Below are 18874 nucleotides of genomic sequence, written 5' to 3' on the forward strand. Positions count from 1 at the left end.
AATCATGTGGCTCACAGGTTGATCAACGGCATCTATGGTGATAAAATACTGAAGAGAAAAAACCTCAGAACCGCCGAGGTTACCGCTGGCAGGTAGGGGGCGCAATTTTTAAAGGTCAGCAGTCCAACATTAGCAGCAATATTTAGCGTTTTAAGAGAAAAATAAGGTTAAAGTCATGTTTACACTGTCATTCATTCATTTATAAAAATATTTAATTTAAAATTCAATATTTAATTTGCAGCTTAATATTAGTTTAACATAGTAATAGTTTCATAAATGAATGACATAGTGAAAATAAAATTAAATATTTTTAAAACACTTAATAACCATAAATATTCTCCTGATGTCGGACTGCTGAACTTTACTAACGGCGGCCCAAATGCTGGAACCAGAACCAGAACCCAACAGCAGTTCCTCACATTCATCCAGGAATCAGAGCTGATCAGATCTACTGCGTTTCTACAAATCGAGGGTGAAACTCCGCCCAGACGTTCCTCTGCTACACCCGAACTGACCAGGGGGAGAAGGTCCCCGGCTCGGCAGGAGGACACTGCAGGGAGAGCAGCAGACCGTCAGAACCAGGCAGTAAAAACAGGAAGCTTCCGGATGTTTCTGGAGGTTCTGGTACCAGTTTGGTGAATTGGTCGCAGCAGGCGGTGCGGATCCTCTCGGCCGAAGCCGGGCTGTCCAGCCGGAACGCTCCGGTTATCCCTGACTCCGCCCGGGCGGCTCTGATGGCGTCTTTGATGGCGTAGAACACAGAGGAGGCCAGGAAGAGAGGAGGCTCCCCCACCGCCTGAAGGAGATCACATCTGGTTAAAGGGTGTCCCCCCCTCCCCCAATGGGAGCAGGGTCAGGGCGTTACCTTGGAGGAGAAGATGGCCTTGTCGTTGGGGGAGTCACGGAGCAGCGAGACGGTGAGATGCGAGGGAATGTCCCCAAAGCCTGGGATCTTATAGGAGCCAGGACCCCGGGTCAGCAGGACCCCGCTTGGGGAGTAGTGCAGCTCCTCCAGAGTGAAGAGCCCCAGACCCTGCATGAAGCCCCCCTCCACCTGCATCCAGAGGAGAACATTTAGGGCGTTCCTTTGGGTCAGCGTGGCCAACACCCGGGCGGATGACTGACCTGTCCGATGTCGATGGCCGGGTTCAGGCTGTGACCCACGTCCATCACTATGGTGGTGCTCAGGTTCTGCCAAAGGAAACGGGTCAGAGACTTCAGACCCGGGTCCATTCAGAGTGGACCTGCGGTTCTGGTGGGTCCGTACCTTGTGCGATCCAGTCAGACAGTCGATCTCCACCTCTGAGCACGCCACGCCGTAGCTGAAGTAGTTGAAGACTCTGCCGGTGTTGGTGTCGAAGTCGTAGTTCAGGTCCGGAGTCCTGAGCGAGCAGAACCAAACTGTGGGACCAGTTCTGGTTGATTAAAGTCAAACTGGTTCTGAAGGCTCACCTGTAGAAGCCGTTGGCGCTGAGGTTGACTCGGTCAAAGTACGCCGCCTCCACCTGGAAACGCACCGACCCAGGAAGCCTCAGAATATTTATAACGTTCAGCGGTTTAAAGTTAGCAGCAATATTTATGGTTATTTAGCGTTTTAAGAGAAAAATAAGGAGGTTTTTGTTTCACTATGTTATTCATTCATTTATAAAAATATTACTTTGCTAAATAAATATTTAGCTCCAAAGTAAATGTTTAACAAACTAATATTTTATAGATGAATGAATAACAGTGAAAACATGACTTGGAATAAAATAACCTCCTTATTTTTCTCTTAAAATGCTAAATAACCATAAATACTGCTGCTAATGTTTGACTGATTAACTGTAATAACAGCGCCCCGTAGAAGAACCACAGCGAGGGGCGGTGGGGGTGTTCAGACTTTAGCAGTTAGCGTCTAGGTTGTGCTCACCCAGTCCTCCCAGGATCCTTCAGGGTCTTTGGTCTTGTAGCGCTTCAGGCGCTTCAGCAGAGTCTCGCAGGCGAGCTGCACGGCCGCCCCGTTGAGGTCTGAAGATGAGGAGGCGGCCGTGGGGCTGGTGTTGGGCACCGTGTTGGTGCTGGTCTCTGAGATGAAGATCTTTGAAGAGGGAATACCCAGAACCCTGCTGGCCACCTGGGGACAGTCCAGCACCGTTCAGTTCCTATGCAGGGCCTGACTAACCAATCCACTCGCAGGTTTTATTCTGTAAACTATTTATGCATCACAGGAAGTCACTGATTATCTGATGGCCAGCTGAAATGGTGATGATCAGGAGGGTGTAGGAGGATGCAGTGGGGTGCAGGATGGTGTAGGAGGATGCAGTGGGGTGCAGGATGGTGTAGGAGGAGGCAGTGGGGTGCAGGATGGTGTAGGAGGATGCAGTGGGGGACAGGATGGTGTAGGATCATGCAGTGGGGTGCAGGAGGGTATAGGAGTATCCAGTGGGGTGTAGGACAGTGTAGTGGAGGTGCAGTGGGGTGTAGGATGGTGTAGAATAGTTTTTTTCCCAACAGGTGTGTTTTATACCTGGATCATCTTGGTGTGGAGTCCCTGGCCCATCTCGGTTCCTCCATGAGTCAAGAGCACAGAGCCGTCTTTGTAGATGTGAACTAAAGCACCAGCCTGAAGGCCAAAGAACATGGTTAGTCAAACTAGTTTATTAATAGATCAACAAACGAATCTGGTTCCACAAAGAACAGCTGGATGTCCAGCAGAGCACACCTGATTTAGGAAGGTGGCTATAAAGCTGATGCCAAACTTGGTGGGCACCATGGCGAGTCCTCGCTTGGTCCAGCGGTTCTCTCTGGAACGGAAACACAAAAACTGCTGGTAGGTACCACCTTCCACACTATTTCCGGTCTCTCCTCATTTTTTAGAAGTTGTTTAAGTCTTTTCAAATGAGGGATGAGGTTAAGGGGCTTTTCTCCCAGGTCAAACAGTTCAGGTGATGTAACTATCTGGTCATAAACGAATTTACTCCCAAACGGTACTCAGCCTCACCTGTTGAAGCGATCGGCAGCGGCTCGTTTCTTCTCGTATTCAGACCTTGAAAGACACTCGTCCCAGCAGCGATCCAGGGTGAGCGCATCCAGGACGTGGTTGTATGGTGTTACGTCACCTTTCCTGTACAGGTTCAACCGGCGTACCTGCAGCAGAGCACAGATTAGCCTCTCTTACGCCAGAGGTCAGATGCTCATACATTCCTTCATCTACAGACCTCATCGGCTGAGCGGCCCAGAGTATGAGCCACGTCTGTTATCCAGTTCTCAGCGACCATCATGCCTTGCGGGCCTCCAAAGCCCCTAAAAGCTGTGTTGGATGGCAGGTTGGTGCGGCACAAGAAGCCTTGGCAGCGAAAGTTTGGTATACAGTAGGAATTTTCCACGTGAAACAAAGCCCGCTCCATAACCTGAATGAGCGAGAGAGTAAAGTATCATCAACATACTGTGATAGAGTACAAAACTACTCGTTACGGATGATCCTCACCGCCAGAGACAGGTCCATAGAGTTCCCAGCATTGCTGTAGAGATCCACATCCAGAGCGACCACCTTACCACTCTGGAGGAAACCAACCTACAAAAGAAAACTGGAAGTGAAGCTAAAATCCATGTAGAACTTCAGCGTCAGGAGCCCCCGCTGAACTGGGGTTGCCCATGTACCTTGTATTTTCCGTAGAAGGGGTGTCGACCGCCAGTGATCAGCATATCCTCGTCTCGGTCCAGCATACATCTAACAGGTCTCTTCAGCCTGAAACAAACCAACCTCTTTAAATCCACGTAGTTTGGGAGATTTTAAAAACATAAGAGGAAGGAACACCCACTTGTTTGCTGCCAAGGCGACAGCAGTGGCCAACAAGCTGTTTCGGCTTTCTTTCCCTCCGAACCCTCCGCCCAGCCGCTTAACTCGCACCAGCACCCTGTTTTCTGGAACCCCCAGGGCCTTTGCAACATGGGACTAAAGAAGAAGACAAACAGGGAGTTCACTATTGACTTCATCGGTTCCTGGTGTCACATGATCTCCTCTCCAAACCCACTGGATCGCCAGCGACCCGTTTTAAAGCATTTACAACTAATAACTCAGAGTAAATGGAAATTACACCGATAAAACTTTTCCCACTATAGAGATGTTAGACATCGTTGGAAAGCTTAGATTCTCCACAATTCAAACACCGCGTTCATTTTATGGAAACAGCGAGCACCAAAGCACAACTAACACAGATATAGCAGCATGTCAACATGTAAACATTAAAAAGCAGCTACAACTACTTTCCTTTGAAGGCGTCCAGAAGCCGTTTTATAAATCCGATCTTTAATTGTTTATACTCCATTTGTCCATAAAGGTCCACAGATTATAAGTAATCCAGCATATTTGCAATAAAAATATTCCATAATGAGAAAATCGCACATAACACATGGACATCAGAAAAGTTAGCTGGCCATAGCTAATTCTTAGATTCTTGCTAATATTTACTTCCTAATATATATTGCCTCAGTTGTTAGCCTGCGATGTTTGGTCTGGTTCTTTACATCGTCTTCTTATCTACAAGACAAAAGTGTCCGCATCTTTGTATGACTCGTTTGACTGAGTCAGGGACAGTCGTTGAAGTCTCACAAGCGCTCCTTGCCTGTCAGCCATTGACCCCCCGGGTAGCGCGATATTATGCATCATAGAGTCCTGCAGTTATTGGTCGAGACCATGTGGGCTGTTTGGCTTTGTGGCCGATGAAATAAGGTTTCAAACAAGGGTAGACATGGCTGGGTTCCAGAAAGCAGAGCCGTGTTACCGGCTTGCATACGTGTGAAACACACAGCAGAGGCTGGATCAGTGCGCTGCTCCAAGCTGAATAATAACAACGGTTTTTTTACGTTTAGATGCTGATTTAGTTTTATTACAAGGCCTAAGGCCGAAAAATAAAACAAAACACAGCTCAGAAAAGGCACTGGGGCTTATTTTAGCTTAAAAAGCAGCCATTTCACTATTTTTATAGATTTTTATGTTGTATTAGGTTTATAAAAGTTACATTTTGGTATATACACTGATTTAAAAATGCCATTAAAATGCTTCAGTGTTACTTTATGGGTCAAATAGTTGAGTAAAAGCATTTGGCACATTTGGAGATGTTTGGAGACACTGTGACTCCAACAGTTTAAAGCCCCACAGCTCTGGAACTGTTGGGGCCAGAGGACTGAAATTTTCTGCATTAGTGGTTGACATGATGTAGAACAAATGTAATACAATGAGACATGACTATTCTCAACCATGTCTGCGTTTTACCCATTTTTCATTGATATATTGAGAAACTAGAAGCTTTGAGATGATGTATGTAAAACAGGCCAGGATTACTTCAAAATGAGGTTGATGTTAGTTCACAGTGGAAGAGATGGTGTCTTAGTTTTCTTGGCTGGCCATTTCCTGGGAATGCTACCTGAGTATCAGAAGGGGCTTGGGTCGAAGCAAAGAGCTCCATTTCTCCATCTTCTCCTCGGGGAACAGCTAGCGTCACGTGTGTCTCCAGGTAGAAATGCTCCTGACCTCCGATATGTATCTCCCCTAAGAGATAGATGGCTGGTTAATGACTGATAAAGCATCCAGACTGAGACGCAGGCTCTCATCCCTACCCTCTAGGATGTGGTCTGCTTGTTTAAAGCCCGTTTCCAGGTCTCCGCTCTGTAGGCTTCTGATGGTCTCATAGAAGGACTGGGTGGCGATGGCTTCCTGCCAAAGAACACAAAATGAAAGTCAGAACGGGACGTGCTTCGGTGAGTTCTACCTGAATTCTTCCTGAGCTCCAGGAGCTGCTGGTCCTACCTGGATGGTGACCACAGGCTTCAGCTCTTCATACTGGATCTTCACAGCTTTGGCAGCTCTTTGAGCGTGAACCTGGGTGTCGGCCACCACGGCACCGATGATGTGACCCACACAGGTTACCTGCAATGGGAACAGGCGCGTCACCAACCTGAATCTGACGGGGCAACCTGATCGGTCGGCCTAACAGAAACGCACCTCGCTGTCGGCAAAAACCGTCTCGTCATGCCCCAGTCCGGTGATGTTACTGCCGGGAATATCGCTGGCAAAAAGAAAGGAGACGACTCCAGGACACCGCTTTGCTGCTGATGTGTCCACAGAGCTGCAACAAACACACGGCAGGTGAGACTGGACAGGTGAGCGCCGCTGTCCAGGTGTGTGTGAGGCGGATCTTACAGTATCCTGGCGTGTGCCTTGGTGCTGGTGATCATTGCCAGATAGAGCTCATTCTCATAGAGAGGTATGTCGTCACAGTAAATCGCCTCACCTGTGGCCTGCTTCAAGGCCGACAGGTGCATTATGGGACGGCCTACCACATCCTCCTGGCTCTGCCCCTCTGGCACCGCCTGGAGGAGAAGCAGAGAATGACGCTCCCGGACCGCTCATGTGTTTGTGTCTTAGCTGCAGTGTTTGTTGTACCTGGTAGACCTGGACGCTGGACGGTGTTTCTGGGTGATAAACCTCTGTGGCACTCAGACAGTCTGAGCTAACCTCCTGCACTCCGACACCCTGAAAGAATCAGTTGTCTTCAACGTTGGTCAGTTTCCATAGATGTACGATGTGGGATCAATAAGACGCACCTGCAATGTGAGCTTCTGCAGAACCGTCAGATAGAACTTGTAGAAAAGGCTTAGAGTGAGGGTTTGGCGGTATGCCGCCATGCCACCAGGTGCAGAGGGATCAAGGCGCATCTCCTCAGCCAATGAGCAGCAAGCATCCTGAAGAAGCTCCTCCCCCCACTGTCTGCAGGACCAGGAAACTTGTTCTATCCAGTCCTACTCTGACAGTCCATCGGTACTGTTGAGTGTTTACCTGTCCAGCAGTCTGTTGGCCGTCTTTTTGGCCAGCACCGTCACTGGCGCCATGCCGCCAAAGCTCAGCCTCAGGTCTTTGACGATGTCACTCCCGGGAGAGAAGGTGACGCTCATCGCAGCGGTGACGATGCTGATGTCATCCTCACGGCGGGGGGACTGTTTGAAGGCTGAGACAAACTGGCACTGTGGAGGGATGGAATGATGGCAACGACACCAGAATGTTATTTGGTGCATAAAGAAAGGAGGTGTTGGTGATAGGTGGAGGTTAAAGAGACAGGTGGAGGTGGGGGTTGGTGAGAGACCCCGGCTATGATGCGGGTGGAGCTGTTGGACCCACCTTCTTGCTGTAGGGGATGTGCACAGAGAGCAGGATCTCCTGAGGTCTTACAGCCGTCTTCCTGTAGCCCGTGAAAAAGCCGTCATCCATCTGAACCTCACGACTGCCGTCTAGAGGAAGGAGGAGTCAGAATGAGGACGTAGTGATGGAGGAGACAGAAGCAGACATAGAAAAAGGAAAAAAGGGGTCCTTATGTCCTCCAGCAGTCTAAGCCTATAGCAGCAGAACTATTGTCTATGTCAACTATGTCATTGTCCCAGAAGAGACTTTTCCAGAAGTCTTGTCTTTCATCCAGGTGCAGCTTTGCTGACCTAAACCCTGCTGGCCTCCTGTTTCTAGAGAGGAGCAGCATTACTAGTTCCAGACTGGAACCTTTAACCTTTCTCTGAGCTTCAGGCTCTGACCATGAGCTATGGACCTTCTCTCCTGGGAAGGTTGGCAGCTATCTGAGATGTTCTCCTCTCAGCGGGGATATTTCTCCCTGCAGGATGATGGACTTCACATGGTTTGGAGATGCTTCTCTGTTCTTCCAGCTGGTGGTTTTCCACCTTGATCGTTTGGCTCAAGCCCTGCTGAGCGCTCTAGAGCATCAAAGTCCTGCTCTACAGAGAAGCATCAGTTAATCTGCAGCTTTAATCTGCTCCCAATCTGAATGTTTATTTACTGTTAATCATCTGCAAAGATCTGAAGTTACTGGTGAACGTTTCACCCGGATGCTTAACTGATTGGAAAACATTAAAACTTCTGTTGCACAATTTGGGATGAAAACTTATATAATAGTCTGTTTACATTACAGGAAGGAAAACATCTGGTTTGGACTTTTGGTTAAAGGTTATTTCAGACTGTAAACACCCACAGATGCTGTGATCTCTGCACGTGTAAATGTTGGCGCTGCTTAGATTCACAGCTTAGAGGGGACTATGGGCTCCCAGAGGGGCCCTCAGACAGAGCGTACTCACCTTTGTCCATCAGAGTGAGTTTGCAGCCTGCTGCCATAAAAACGGGGTTGAGGTCTGATATGGGACTGGCGGTCATGATGTTTCCTCCAACAGCCTGAAAACACAAGAAAACAGTCAGAAAGATTCAGAGACGACCTTCATCCTGTAGAGCTGTAGGAGGCGCTCTCCTCGGTACGGTCCTGGAAAGGCCCCCTTAGATGGAGGAGCACCTGACCTCCCTGTAGGTCCCATACTCCCAATGGGTAGTGAACATTTCTTTAGAAACTGACTCACAGCAACATTACGAATCTGCTGTCCTGCAAACCACTGCAGCTGCTCCAGGACTGCCTTGAAGACCTCCGTCTGATGAGGAGGAAGACTCCGCACCGCCTCCTTCAGCACCTCCCCCATGTGGCTGAGCGTGCACGCTGCTCCGAACACGATGCCTGAGGGCCAGACAGAGTTTCAGTCCTATCTGCTCTTTCATAGGAAGGTTTTAGTACATTTGTTGAGAAGTTCTCACCGTCCTCAGTTTGATTCACTGCATTCAACTCTGGGATGAAGCCTGGAGCCAGAATCACTGGATACACCAGGTTCTTAAACTTGACCTCAATACCTGAAACACAGGATGGATGGATGGATGAAGGATGGATGGATGAAGGATGGATGGATGGATGAAGGATGGATGGATGAAGGATGGATGGATGGATGATGGATGGATGAAGGATGGATGGATGGATGAAGGATGGATGGATGGATGAAGGATGGATGGATGGATGATGGATGGATGAAGGATGGATGGATGGATGAAGGATGGATGGATGAAGGATGGATGGATGGATGATGGATGGATGAAGGATGGATGGATGGATGAAGGATGGATGGATGGATGAAGGATGGATGGATGGATGATGGATGGATGAAGGATGGATGGATGGATGAAGGATGGATGGATGGATGATGGATGGATGAAGGATGATGGATGGATGAAGGATGGATGGATGGATGATGGATGATGGATGGATGGATGGATGATGGATGATGGATGGATGAAGGATGGATGAAGGATGATGGATGGATGAAGGATGATGGATGGATGAAGGATGGATGGATGGATGATGGATGATGGATGGATGAAGGATGGATGGATGGATGGATGAAGGATGGATGGATGGATGGATGGATGGATGATGGATGGATGGGTGATGGATGGATGGATGGATGGATGGATGGATGAAGGATGGATGGATGGATGATGGATGGATGGATGGATGGATGGATGGATGAAGGATGGATGGATGAAGGATAGATGGATGATGGATGGATGGATGGATGGATGAAGGATGGATGATGGATGATGGATGGATGGATGATGGATGGTTGGATGGATGATGGATGGTTGGATGGATGATGGATGGATGGATGGATGATGGATGGATGATGGATGATGGATGGATGGATGGATGATGGATGGATGATGGATGGTTGGATGGATGGATGATGGATGGATGATGGATGGTTGGATGGTTGGATGGATGATGGATGATGGATGGATGATGGATGGATGATGGATAGATGATGGATGGTTGGATGGATGATGGATGGATGATGGATGGATGATGGATGGTTGGATGGATGGTTGGATGGTTGGATGGATGATGGATGGTTGGATGGATGGATGGATGGATGATGGATGGATGATGGATGGATGATGGATGGATGGATGATGGATGGTTGGATGGTTGGATGGATGGTTGGATGGTTGGATGGATGATGGATGGATGGATGGATGATGGATAGATGATGGATGGTTGGATGGATGATGGATGGATGGATGGATGATGGATAGATGATGGATGGTTGGATGGATGATGGATGGATGATGGATGGATGATGGATGGTTGGATGGATGATGGATGGTTGGATGGATGATGGATGGTTGGATGGATGATGGATGGATGGATGGATGATGGATAGATGATGGATGGTTGGATGGATGATGGATGGATGATGGATGGATGATGGATGGTTGGATGGTTGGATGGATGATGGATGGTTGGATGGATGGATGGATGGATGATGGATGGATGATGGATGGATGATGGATGGATGATGGATGGTTGGATGGTTGGATGGATGATGGATGGTTGGATGGATGGATGGATGGATGATGGATGGATGATGGATGGATGATGGATGGTTGGATGGATGATGGATGATGGATGATGGATGGATGATGGATGGATGATGGATGGTTGGATGGATGGATGATGGATGGATGATGGATGGTTGGATGGTTGGATGGATGATGGATGATGGATGGATGATGGATGGTTGGATGGTTGGATGGATGATGGATGATGGATGGATGATGGATGGATGAAGGATGATGGATGGATGAAGGATGGATGGATGGATGATGGATGATGGATGGATGAAGGATGGATGGATGGATGGATGGATGAAGGATGGATGGATGGATGGATGGATGGATGGATGATGGATGGATGGGTGATGGATGGATGGATGGATGGATGAAGGATGGATGGATGGATGATGGATGGATGGATGGATGGATGGATGGATGAAGGATGGATGGATGAAGGATAGATGGATGATGGATGGATGGATGGATGGATGGATGAAGGATGGATGATGGATGATGGATGGATGGATGATGGATGGTTGGATGGATGATGGATGGTTGGATGGATGATGGATGGATGGATGGATGATGGATGGATGATGGATGATGGATGGATGGATGGATGATGGATGGATGGTTGGATGGTTGGATGGATGGATGATGGATGGATGATGGATGGTTGGATGGTTGGATGGATGATGGATGATGGATGGATGATGGATGGATGATGGATAGATGATGGATGGTTGGATGGATGATGGATGGATGATGGATGGATGATGGATGGTTGGATGGATGGTTGGATGGTTGGATGGATGATGGATGGTTGGATGGATGGATGGATGGATGATGGATGGATGATGGATGGATGATGGATGGATGATGGATGGTTGGATGGTTGGATGGATGATGGATGGTTGGATGGTTGGATGGATGGTTGGATGGATGATGGATGGTTGGATGGATGGTTGGATGGATGGATGGATGATGGATGGTTGGATGGTTGGATGGATGGTTGGATGGTTGGATGGATGATGGATGGATGGATGGATGGATGATGGATAGATGATGGATGGTTGGATGGATGATGGATGGATGGATGGATGATGGATAGATGATGGATGGTTGGATGGATGATGGATGGATGATGGATGGATGATGGATGGTTGGATGGATGATGGATGGTTGGATGGATGATGGATGGTTGGATGGATGATGGATGGATGGATGGATGATGGATAGATGATGGATGGTTGGATGGATGATGGATGGATGGATGATGGATGGTTGGATGGTTGGATGGATGATGGATGGTTGGATGGATGGATGGATGGATGATGGATGGATGATGGATGGATGATGGATGGATGATGGATGGTTGGATGGTTGGATGGATGATGGATGGTTGGATGGATGGATGGATGGATGATGGATGGATGATGGATGGATGATGGATGGTTGGATGGATGATGGATGATGGATGATGGATGGATGATGGATGGATGATGGATGGTTGGATGGTTGGATGGATGATGGATGATGGATGGATGATGGATGGTTGGATGGTTGGATGGATGATGGATGATGGATGGATGATGGATGGTTGGATGGTTGGATGGATGATGGATGATGGATGGATGATGGATGGTTGGATGGTTGGATGGATGATGGATGATGGATGGATGATGGATGGATGATGGATGGATGATGGATGTACGGTTGGATGTGTGGTTGGATGACGGGCAGCAGACCCACCTACTTCAGTGTTGCCCACCACCACTCTGGCATCTGGATGTTTCCACTTCAGCAGCAGAAACTCCTCCAGACTCTCCGGCTGCAGCCATGTTGTTCGGTCTCCATGGAAACGTAGAGAACGCGTCGATCTTTTGGATTTAGACAAATTCTGTGGTAGAAGAAGAAGAACATTTAAAATCATCTCCAGCCATTAAGCTCACTGGTAGCAACCTTCCACTGGAGCCTCTGCTGACACCAGGAAGTGAACGATGACACCAGCAGTAGTGAACCCACAGCGGCCATATTGGACTGATGCTGTTTATTTCTCTACTTTAGAGTTTGGTTTTAGGGGAAGAGCAAAGTTTGACGCCATGCTGATGATACTCTGGTTTACACGTTCCAAATCCAGGGTTCTTTTCTGACGCCATCTTGGGAGTGTTCTGAGGGACTTACCAGGAGCTCCGGGGGGAAGATGACTTCCTGTGTGGGGTCGTAGGGCTCAAAGTCTGCCGCGTTGTAAAGAGATGGAGCCTCCTGTGCAATGACATCATTTTACTGCTTCAGACATGCTGAACGCAGCAGAATATCAGAACTGATACCGGCCGGCAGGAGACTTGCCTCATTGGCGTCCTTTGAGCTTTGGAGAGCCGCCTTCTCATTGGTCAGACAGCAGCCATCTTTTCCTCTGCCTCTGCAACACCCGCCCTCCTAGCGGACATCCAGGGAGCCGTTATTTTCTACACGTTCAGTTCTAGACTAAACGTTCTTATTCCCAAGACAAAGGTTTGTTAAAGCGTGTCATTTGCTTTAACACAACCTTCAAAGTTTCTTCATCACATAAGGAGACAAACTGCCAGGCAGAACAGGCCTGATTACCATGATCAACTGTTCTCTCTTATAAAGATAAAGGTGAAATCATCCACCTCCGTTTATTAAACTAGAGGGAATAGTTTTTACTCCACTACAGGTCAGTAGACATCTGGAGGTCTTCCTACCACCGTGAAGGTCTTGTATCCCTCCAGAATAGGTCTGTATCCGGTGCAGCGGCACAGGTTTCCTGAAAGTAGAGGAAAATATTAAAGCAACCGGATTCCCTCTGACGGGGTCTCTGATTCCGGACGGGGCCGAGAACCTTGGAAGGCCTCCTCCACGTCGGCCATCTTTGGCGTTGGGTTGTTTCTCAGCAGGGCGTACATGGACATGACGATCCCCGGCGTGCAGAAGCCGCACTGCGACCCATGAGCCTTAGCGATTCGTTCCTGAGCACAGAGACGAGCGTTTATATTCTGGAAGGTTCCGCCTGTCGGACGGTTTCCTTCATTTACAGGTTATCGTTCTTTACCTGGACAGGATGTAGCTTCCTCGCCACGCTACCGATGCCCTCCACGGTTGTCACTGCCACCAGGTGTAGGGAGCACAGGGGGGCCAGGCAGGCGTTGACGGAGTAATGACTCAGCAAAGTTAAGACAAACGCTCATTGAGCTGCTGTGAAATCAGTTTGGTGACGCTGAAAGCGTCAGAAGTCATATGGAGGCACATGACGGCGGCTGAGGCACGCCGCCTCAGGAGGGCGGTGGAAGGATACAGCAGCCGCTGGCTGTGAGGCTGGTATCTGGACAGCATGACGGTGCAGGCGCCGCAGCCGCCCTCGGCGCAGCCCAGCTTGGTTCCTGTGAGGCCCACTGAGGAGCAGAGACACGGTGGGTTTAGGAGGACATCCGTGAAGCGTTCCTAATCCTGGGGGGCTCACACCTTCTAACTGCTGATGCCTTCACTGCCGCTCAGACAAACGGCTGCTTTTAGGGCCCAGAGCTCAATCGGTTCCAGTCTAACCGGGAAACATCTGAATTATACGCTACCTTCAGGAAACCACGCCGTCCTGCGGGGAGACCGTCCCTCCAACAGAAGGTCTTTTAGAAAGACAGTCTTCTGTCCAAACCTCCAAACATCTGATTCCAGATCAGGTGACTTCTTCTCCATCCTGACCTCCCAGTGATGGTGGAGGACACCTGGAGGGCGCTTTGGTCTCTACTGGACCCTGGTTCTGGTTCCTCATTAGGATACCTGGTTCTGGTGTCTTCAGGGGACACCTGGTGTTGTTCTGGTTCCTCTGAAGACACCAGAATCAGAGCAGGTGTTCTCAGAGGGGACCTGGTTCTGGTTTCTGGTCGTGTCTGAGGTTAGTTGAGGTAGAAACGTCCTCCTGAGTGAAACCTGACTGCTGTAGCTGAGGTCCTGCTCTCTGATTGGTTCATCAGACAGAGGTTGAACTCTAACTGGCTGCTGCAGCAGACGGTCACTGACCTCCCAGAACCTGAACAGAACCGGACCTGAACGCTGCTGATTAACAGCTCAGAGACAGAAACTCAGAACATGGTGAAGGATTCCATCCAGTTCTGGACCTGAGGAGGCAGGAGAACCCTGGACCTTCTCCTGACGGACTCCTCGGTACCAGGAGATCCTCATCAGAACCTGATCAGAACCTGATCAAATCCTCATCAGAACCTCATCAGAACCTGATCAGATCCTCATCAGAACCTGATCAGAACCTGATCAGAACATGATCAGATCCTCATCAGAACCTCATCAGAACCTGATCAGATCCTCATGAGAACCTCATCAGAACCTGATCAGAACATGATCAGAACCTGATCAGATCCTCATCAGATCCTCATCAGATCCTCATCAGAACCTGATCAGAACCTCATCAGATCCTCATCAGAACCTAATCAGAACCTCATCAGAACCTCATCAGAACCTGAACAGAACCGGACCTGAACGCTGCTGATTAACAGCTCAGAGACAGAAACTCAGAACATGGTGAAGGATTCCATCCAGTTCTGGACCTGAGGAGGCAGGAGAACCCTGGACCTTCTCCTGACGGACTCCTCGGTACCAGGAGATCCTCATCAGAACCTGATCAGATCCTCATCAGAACCTGATCAGAACCTGATCAGAACATGATCAGATCCTCATCAGAACCTCATCAGAACCTGATCAGATCCTCATCAGAACCTAATCAGAAACTCATCAGATCCTCATCAGATCCTAATCAGAACCTCATCAGATCCTCATCAGAACCTGATCAGAACCTGATCAGATCCTCATCAGAACCTAATCAGAACCTCATCAGAACCTGATCAGATCCTCATCAGAACCTAATCAGAACCTCATCAGAACCTGATCAGATCCTCATCAGAACCTAATCAGAACCTCATCAGAACCTGATCAGATCCTCATCAGAACCTGATCAGAACCTGATCAGAACCTGATCAGATCCTCATCAGAACCTCATCAGAACCTGATCAGATCCTCATCAGAACCTGATAAGAACCTGATCAGATCCTCATCAGAACCTCATCAGAACCTGATCAGAACCTCATCAGATCCTCATCAGAACCTAATCAGAACCTGATCAGAACCTGATCCGATCATCAACAGAACCTAATCAGAACCTCATCAGAACCTCATCAGAACCTGATCAGAACCTCATCAGAACCTGCCAGTTTAAAGCAGGAGGATCTGATCCAGCGGCTGGATCCGATCAGGATCTAAAGGTTGAAGCGTTGGGAAATGATTAACTGTCAGGTCTGTAAAAGTTGGCGGCTTCAGCAGAACATCGACCCGTAAACATTCACCCACTCCAGCCCTCTGGTTCTGTTCAGAGCCCAGAAGGTTCTGGTTACATCAGCTCTTACGTTTCCTCCTCAGGAAGGTCAGCAGAGTCATCTCAGGGTCCGGGTTCTGTTCCACCACCTGCAGAGTTCAGCAGAGTCACAGTCAGAGGAAGGAACGGACCCGAGCAGAACCCATGAGGGCGGTTCTGGTCCAGAACTTCTTCAGACCCGGTTATCTCTGGACCTCCTGACTCTCCTCATCCGGATGCTTCCATGCAGACAGAGACATTCCTGGTTCTGATCCGGTTCCGCTCCAGTCTTACCTTCTTCCCGTTGATGAAGAAGACGAGCTCATCGGACCCGGTCCGGTTCCTGGTTTCAGTGGTGGTTCCGTTCATGATGCTGGTTCCTCGGTCCAGTTCTGGCTGCTCCTGGTTCCCTTCAGCCTTTTAATGATGCTGCCTGGAGAGGAAGGTCCTCCTCCTCTTCCTCCCTACAGTCATGTGGGGGGGGTGACGGCTGCAGCCCATTGGCTGACGGAGCTTCATGGAGGAGGAGGACCATAAACCTGTTACACACCCCATGGGGGGTCAAAGGTCATGCTTCAGACTACAGTAGGGGCGGGGCAACAACAAAGGCTGAGTGGTTAAGGCGCCGTGACCTCACACGTCGAAGGCGTGACGGGTCAGCAGCTTCTGAGATGAGGAGTCATCGTCAAACCCACCAATCAGAGCCCAGGAGGTCCTTCATCCACAGGAGGGGGTCCTTAAAGCATCTCACAACATAGAGAAAAGTATTCACACCCCTGCAGATCTATTCAGCCGATGAAAGAATTAGATCATTAAACTAAAAGCTGGATGAAGAAAAAAAAAAAACGGGTTTGGATGAAATCTAGAAACCGAGAGAAAAGTTAGAGCACCCAGAGGGAACAGTTAGAGCACCCAGAGGGAACAGTTAGAGCACCCAGAGTGAAAAGTTAGAGCACCCAGAGGGAACAGTTAGAACACCCAGAGGGAACAGTTAGAGCACCCAGAGGGAACAGTTAGAGCACCCAGAGGGAACAGTTAGAGCACCCAGAGTGAAAAGTTAGAGCACCCAGAGTGAAAAGTTAGAGCACCCAGAGGGAACAGTTAGAGCACCCAGAGTGAAAAGTTAGAGCACCCAGAGGGAACAGTTAGAACACCCAGAGGGAAGAGTTAGAGCACCCAGAGGGAACAGTTAGAGCACCCAGAGTGAAAAGTTAGAGCACCCAGAGGGAACAGTTAGAGCACCCAGAGGGAACAGTTAGAGCACCCAGAGTGAAAAGTTAGAGCACCCAGAGGGAACAGTTAGAGCACCCAGAGGGAAAAGTTAGAGAACCCAGAGTGAAAAGTTAGAGCACCCAGAGGGAACAGTTAGAGCACCCAGAGTGAAAAGTTAGAGCACCCAGAGGGAACAGTTAGAACACCCAGAGGGAAGAGTTAGAGCACCCAGAGGGAACAGTTAGAGCACCCAGAGTGAAAAGTTAGAGCACCCAGAGGGAACAGTTAGAACACCCAGAGGGAACAGTTAGAGCACCCAGAGTGAAAAGTTAGAGCACCCAGAGGGAACAGTTAGAGCATCCTGAGGGAACAGTTAGAACACCAAGAGGGAACAGTTAGAGCACCCAGAGGGAACAGTTAGAGCTTCCAGAGGGAACAGTTAGAGCATCCAGAGGGAACAGTTAGAACACCCAGAGGGAACAGTTAGAGCACCCAGAGGGAACAGTTAGAGCACCCAGAGGGAACAGTTAGAACACCCAGAGGGAACAGTTAGAGCACCCAGAGGGAACAGTTATAGCACCCAGAGGGAACAGTTAGAGCACCCAGAGGGAAAAGTTAGAGCACCCAGAGGGAACAGTTAGAGCACCCAGAGGGAACAGTTAGAGCACCCAGAGGGAACAGTTAGAGCACCCAGAGTGAAAAGTTAGAGCACCCAGAGGGAAAAGGTGCTCCCTTTTAAAGAGCACCTTTAAAATCTCTGCAGGTCAGTCTGCAGTTTGGTCCAGAAGCTCCGATTATGACATAGATAACTTTAGCTGTTAGTAATCCTCTCATCTAGACGGTTAATTTCTCTAAAAGATGATCATAAAAAAAAACAAAAAACCTCTCAGCAGCTTAAAGGGCAACTCACCCAGGTAGCTACTAATAGACAGACAGAGTTTTCCATCTATGGTCTGGGTGAAATAACTGAGCCAATCACAGTGCAGCACCCCCGTCTGCCAAGGCTGTTGGTTTGATCCAGAAGAAGCAGCCGACGGCAAACTTCCTTTTTTTTTCCTGAGCCAAATGAGCTCATTTCATTGGCTAGAAGCTGCTTGCTTTGGCTTGAGTTCACCAAAAAGTTAACACATTTGCATTCAAATTTTTTGCAGCTGAATTTTTAGCAGATCAAAATTCAGTGTTTTAATATTCGGTGTACAAAAACAAGGCAGATTCAATTAGTTTTCCTTCCATTGCTGAAGAGTCAATGAGTCGATGCAATCAGCTGGTTTTCCTTAGATAGAAAACTTTGAATCAATCTGACTGGATGATCTGGTGAACTGGAAAGTGACCTGAGATGACATGATGTGAATTGGAGCTATAGAAATACACTGAATAGAATGTTTGCCGGCCACTGAAGACATGATTTAACGTGAAGGTGACGTTGTATGCCGGCTTCCTTTTATTTTATTTTTTTTGTTGCTCCGTATCCCATTCTCCTGTAAGATGATCAGCAACACAGTGTACAAGTTTAAATATTTTTTATTTCGACTTTCAGGAACTAAAATGTTACAAAAACGTCATAAAACTGAAGCTTGAAAGGATCCGTAGCTTTTATATTTTTCCGTCTAACAATGAGAATCCGCCCGGTTCCGATCCAGTCCGATTCTGATCCAGTCTGATTCTGGTTCCGATCCAGTCCGGTTCCGATCCAGTCTGAATCCAATCCGGTTCGATCCGGTCCAATTCCAGTTCGGTTCCGATCCAGTCTGATCCGATCCGGTCCGATTCTAGTCTGGTTCCGATCCAGTCTGATTCTGATCCAGTCTGATTCTGGTTCCGATCCAGTCCGGTTCCGATCCAGTCTGAATCCAATCCGGTTCGATCCGGTCCAATTCCAGTTCGGTTCCGATCCAGTCTGATCCGATCCGGTCCGATTCTAGTCTGGTTCTGATCCAGTCCGATTCTGATCCAGTCTGATTCTGGTTCCGATCCAGTCCGGTTCCGATCCAGTCTGAATCCAATCCGGTTCGATCCGGTCCAATTCCAGTTCGGTTCCGATC

The 18874-nt window shown here is 48.6% G+C and overlaps 1 protein-coding gene across 1 annotated transcript; it reads right to left on the reverse strand.

Moving 5' to 3' along the window:
• Positions 1 to 297: 297 nt before the first annotated feature.
• On the reverse strand, positions 298 to 16073 carry xdh (xanthine dehydrogenase). Its single transcript, XM_038297728.1, has 35 exons — positions 15915 to 16073; positions 15673 to 15730; positions 13560 to 13656; positions 13317 to 13425; positions 13107 to 13233; positions 12970 to 13031; positions 12593 to 12682; positions 12428 to 12508; positions 11996 to 12143; positions 8618 to 8710; positions 8389 to 8540; positions 8116 to 8209; positions 7157 to 7266; positions 6818 to 7002; positions 6586 to 6748; positions 6425 to 6514; positions 6182 to 6351; positions 5984 to 6107; positions 5789 to 5908; positions 5599 to 5695; positions 5406 to 5530; positions 3801 to 3934; positions 3640 to 3727; positions 3467 to 3553; positions 3198 to 3389; positions 2981 to 3126; positions 2702 to 2783; positions 2507 to 2602; positions 1910 to 2113; positions 1453 to 1505; positions 1268 to 1382; positions 1126 to 1191; positions 866 to 1054; positions 629 to 796; positions 298 to 550 (listed from the first exon to the last, which is right to left on the reverse strand). Exons 1-35 carry the CDS (start codon positions 15987 to 15989, stop codon positions 500 to 502), a joined length of 4041 nt encoding a protein of 1346 aa, XP_038153656.1. The 5' UTR covers positions 15990 to 16073; the 3' UTR covers positions 298 to 499.
• Positions 16074 to 18874: the final 2801 nt, after the last annotated feature.

The sequence above is a fragment of the Cyprinodon tularosa genome, unplaced genomic scaffold (genome assembly GCF_016077235.1).
Source record: "Cyprinodon tularosa strain WSP-4 unplaced genomic scaffold, ASM1607723v1 ctg1103, whole genome shotgun sequence".
Taxonomy (NCBI): Eukaryota; Metazoa; Chordata; class Actinopteri; order Cyprinodontiformes; family Cyprinodontidae; genus Cyprinodon; species Cyprinodon tularosa.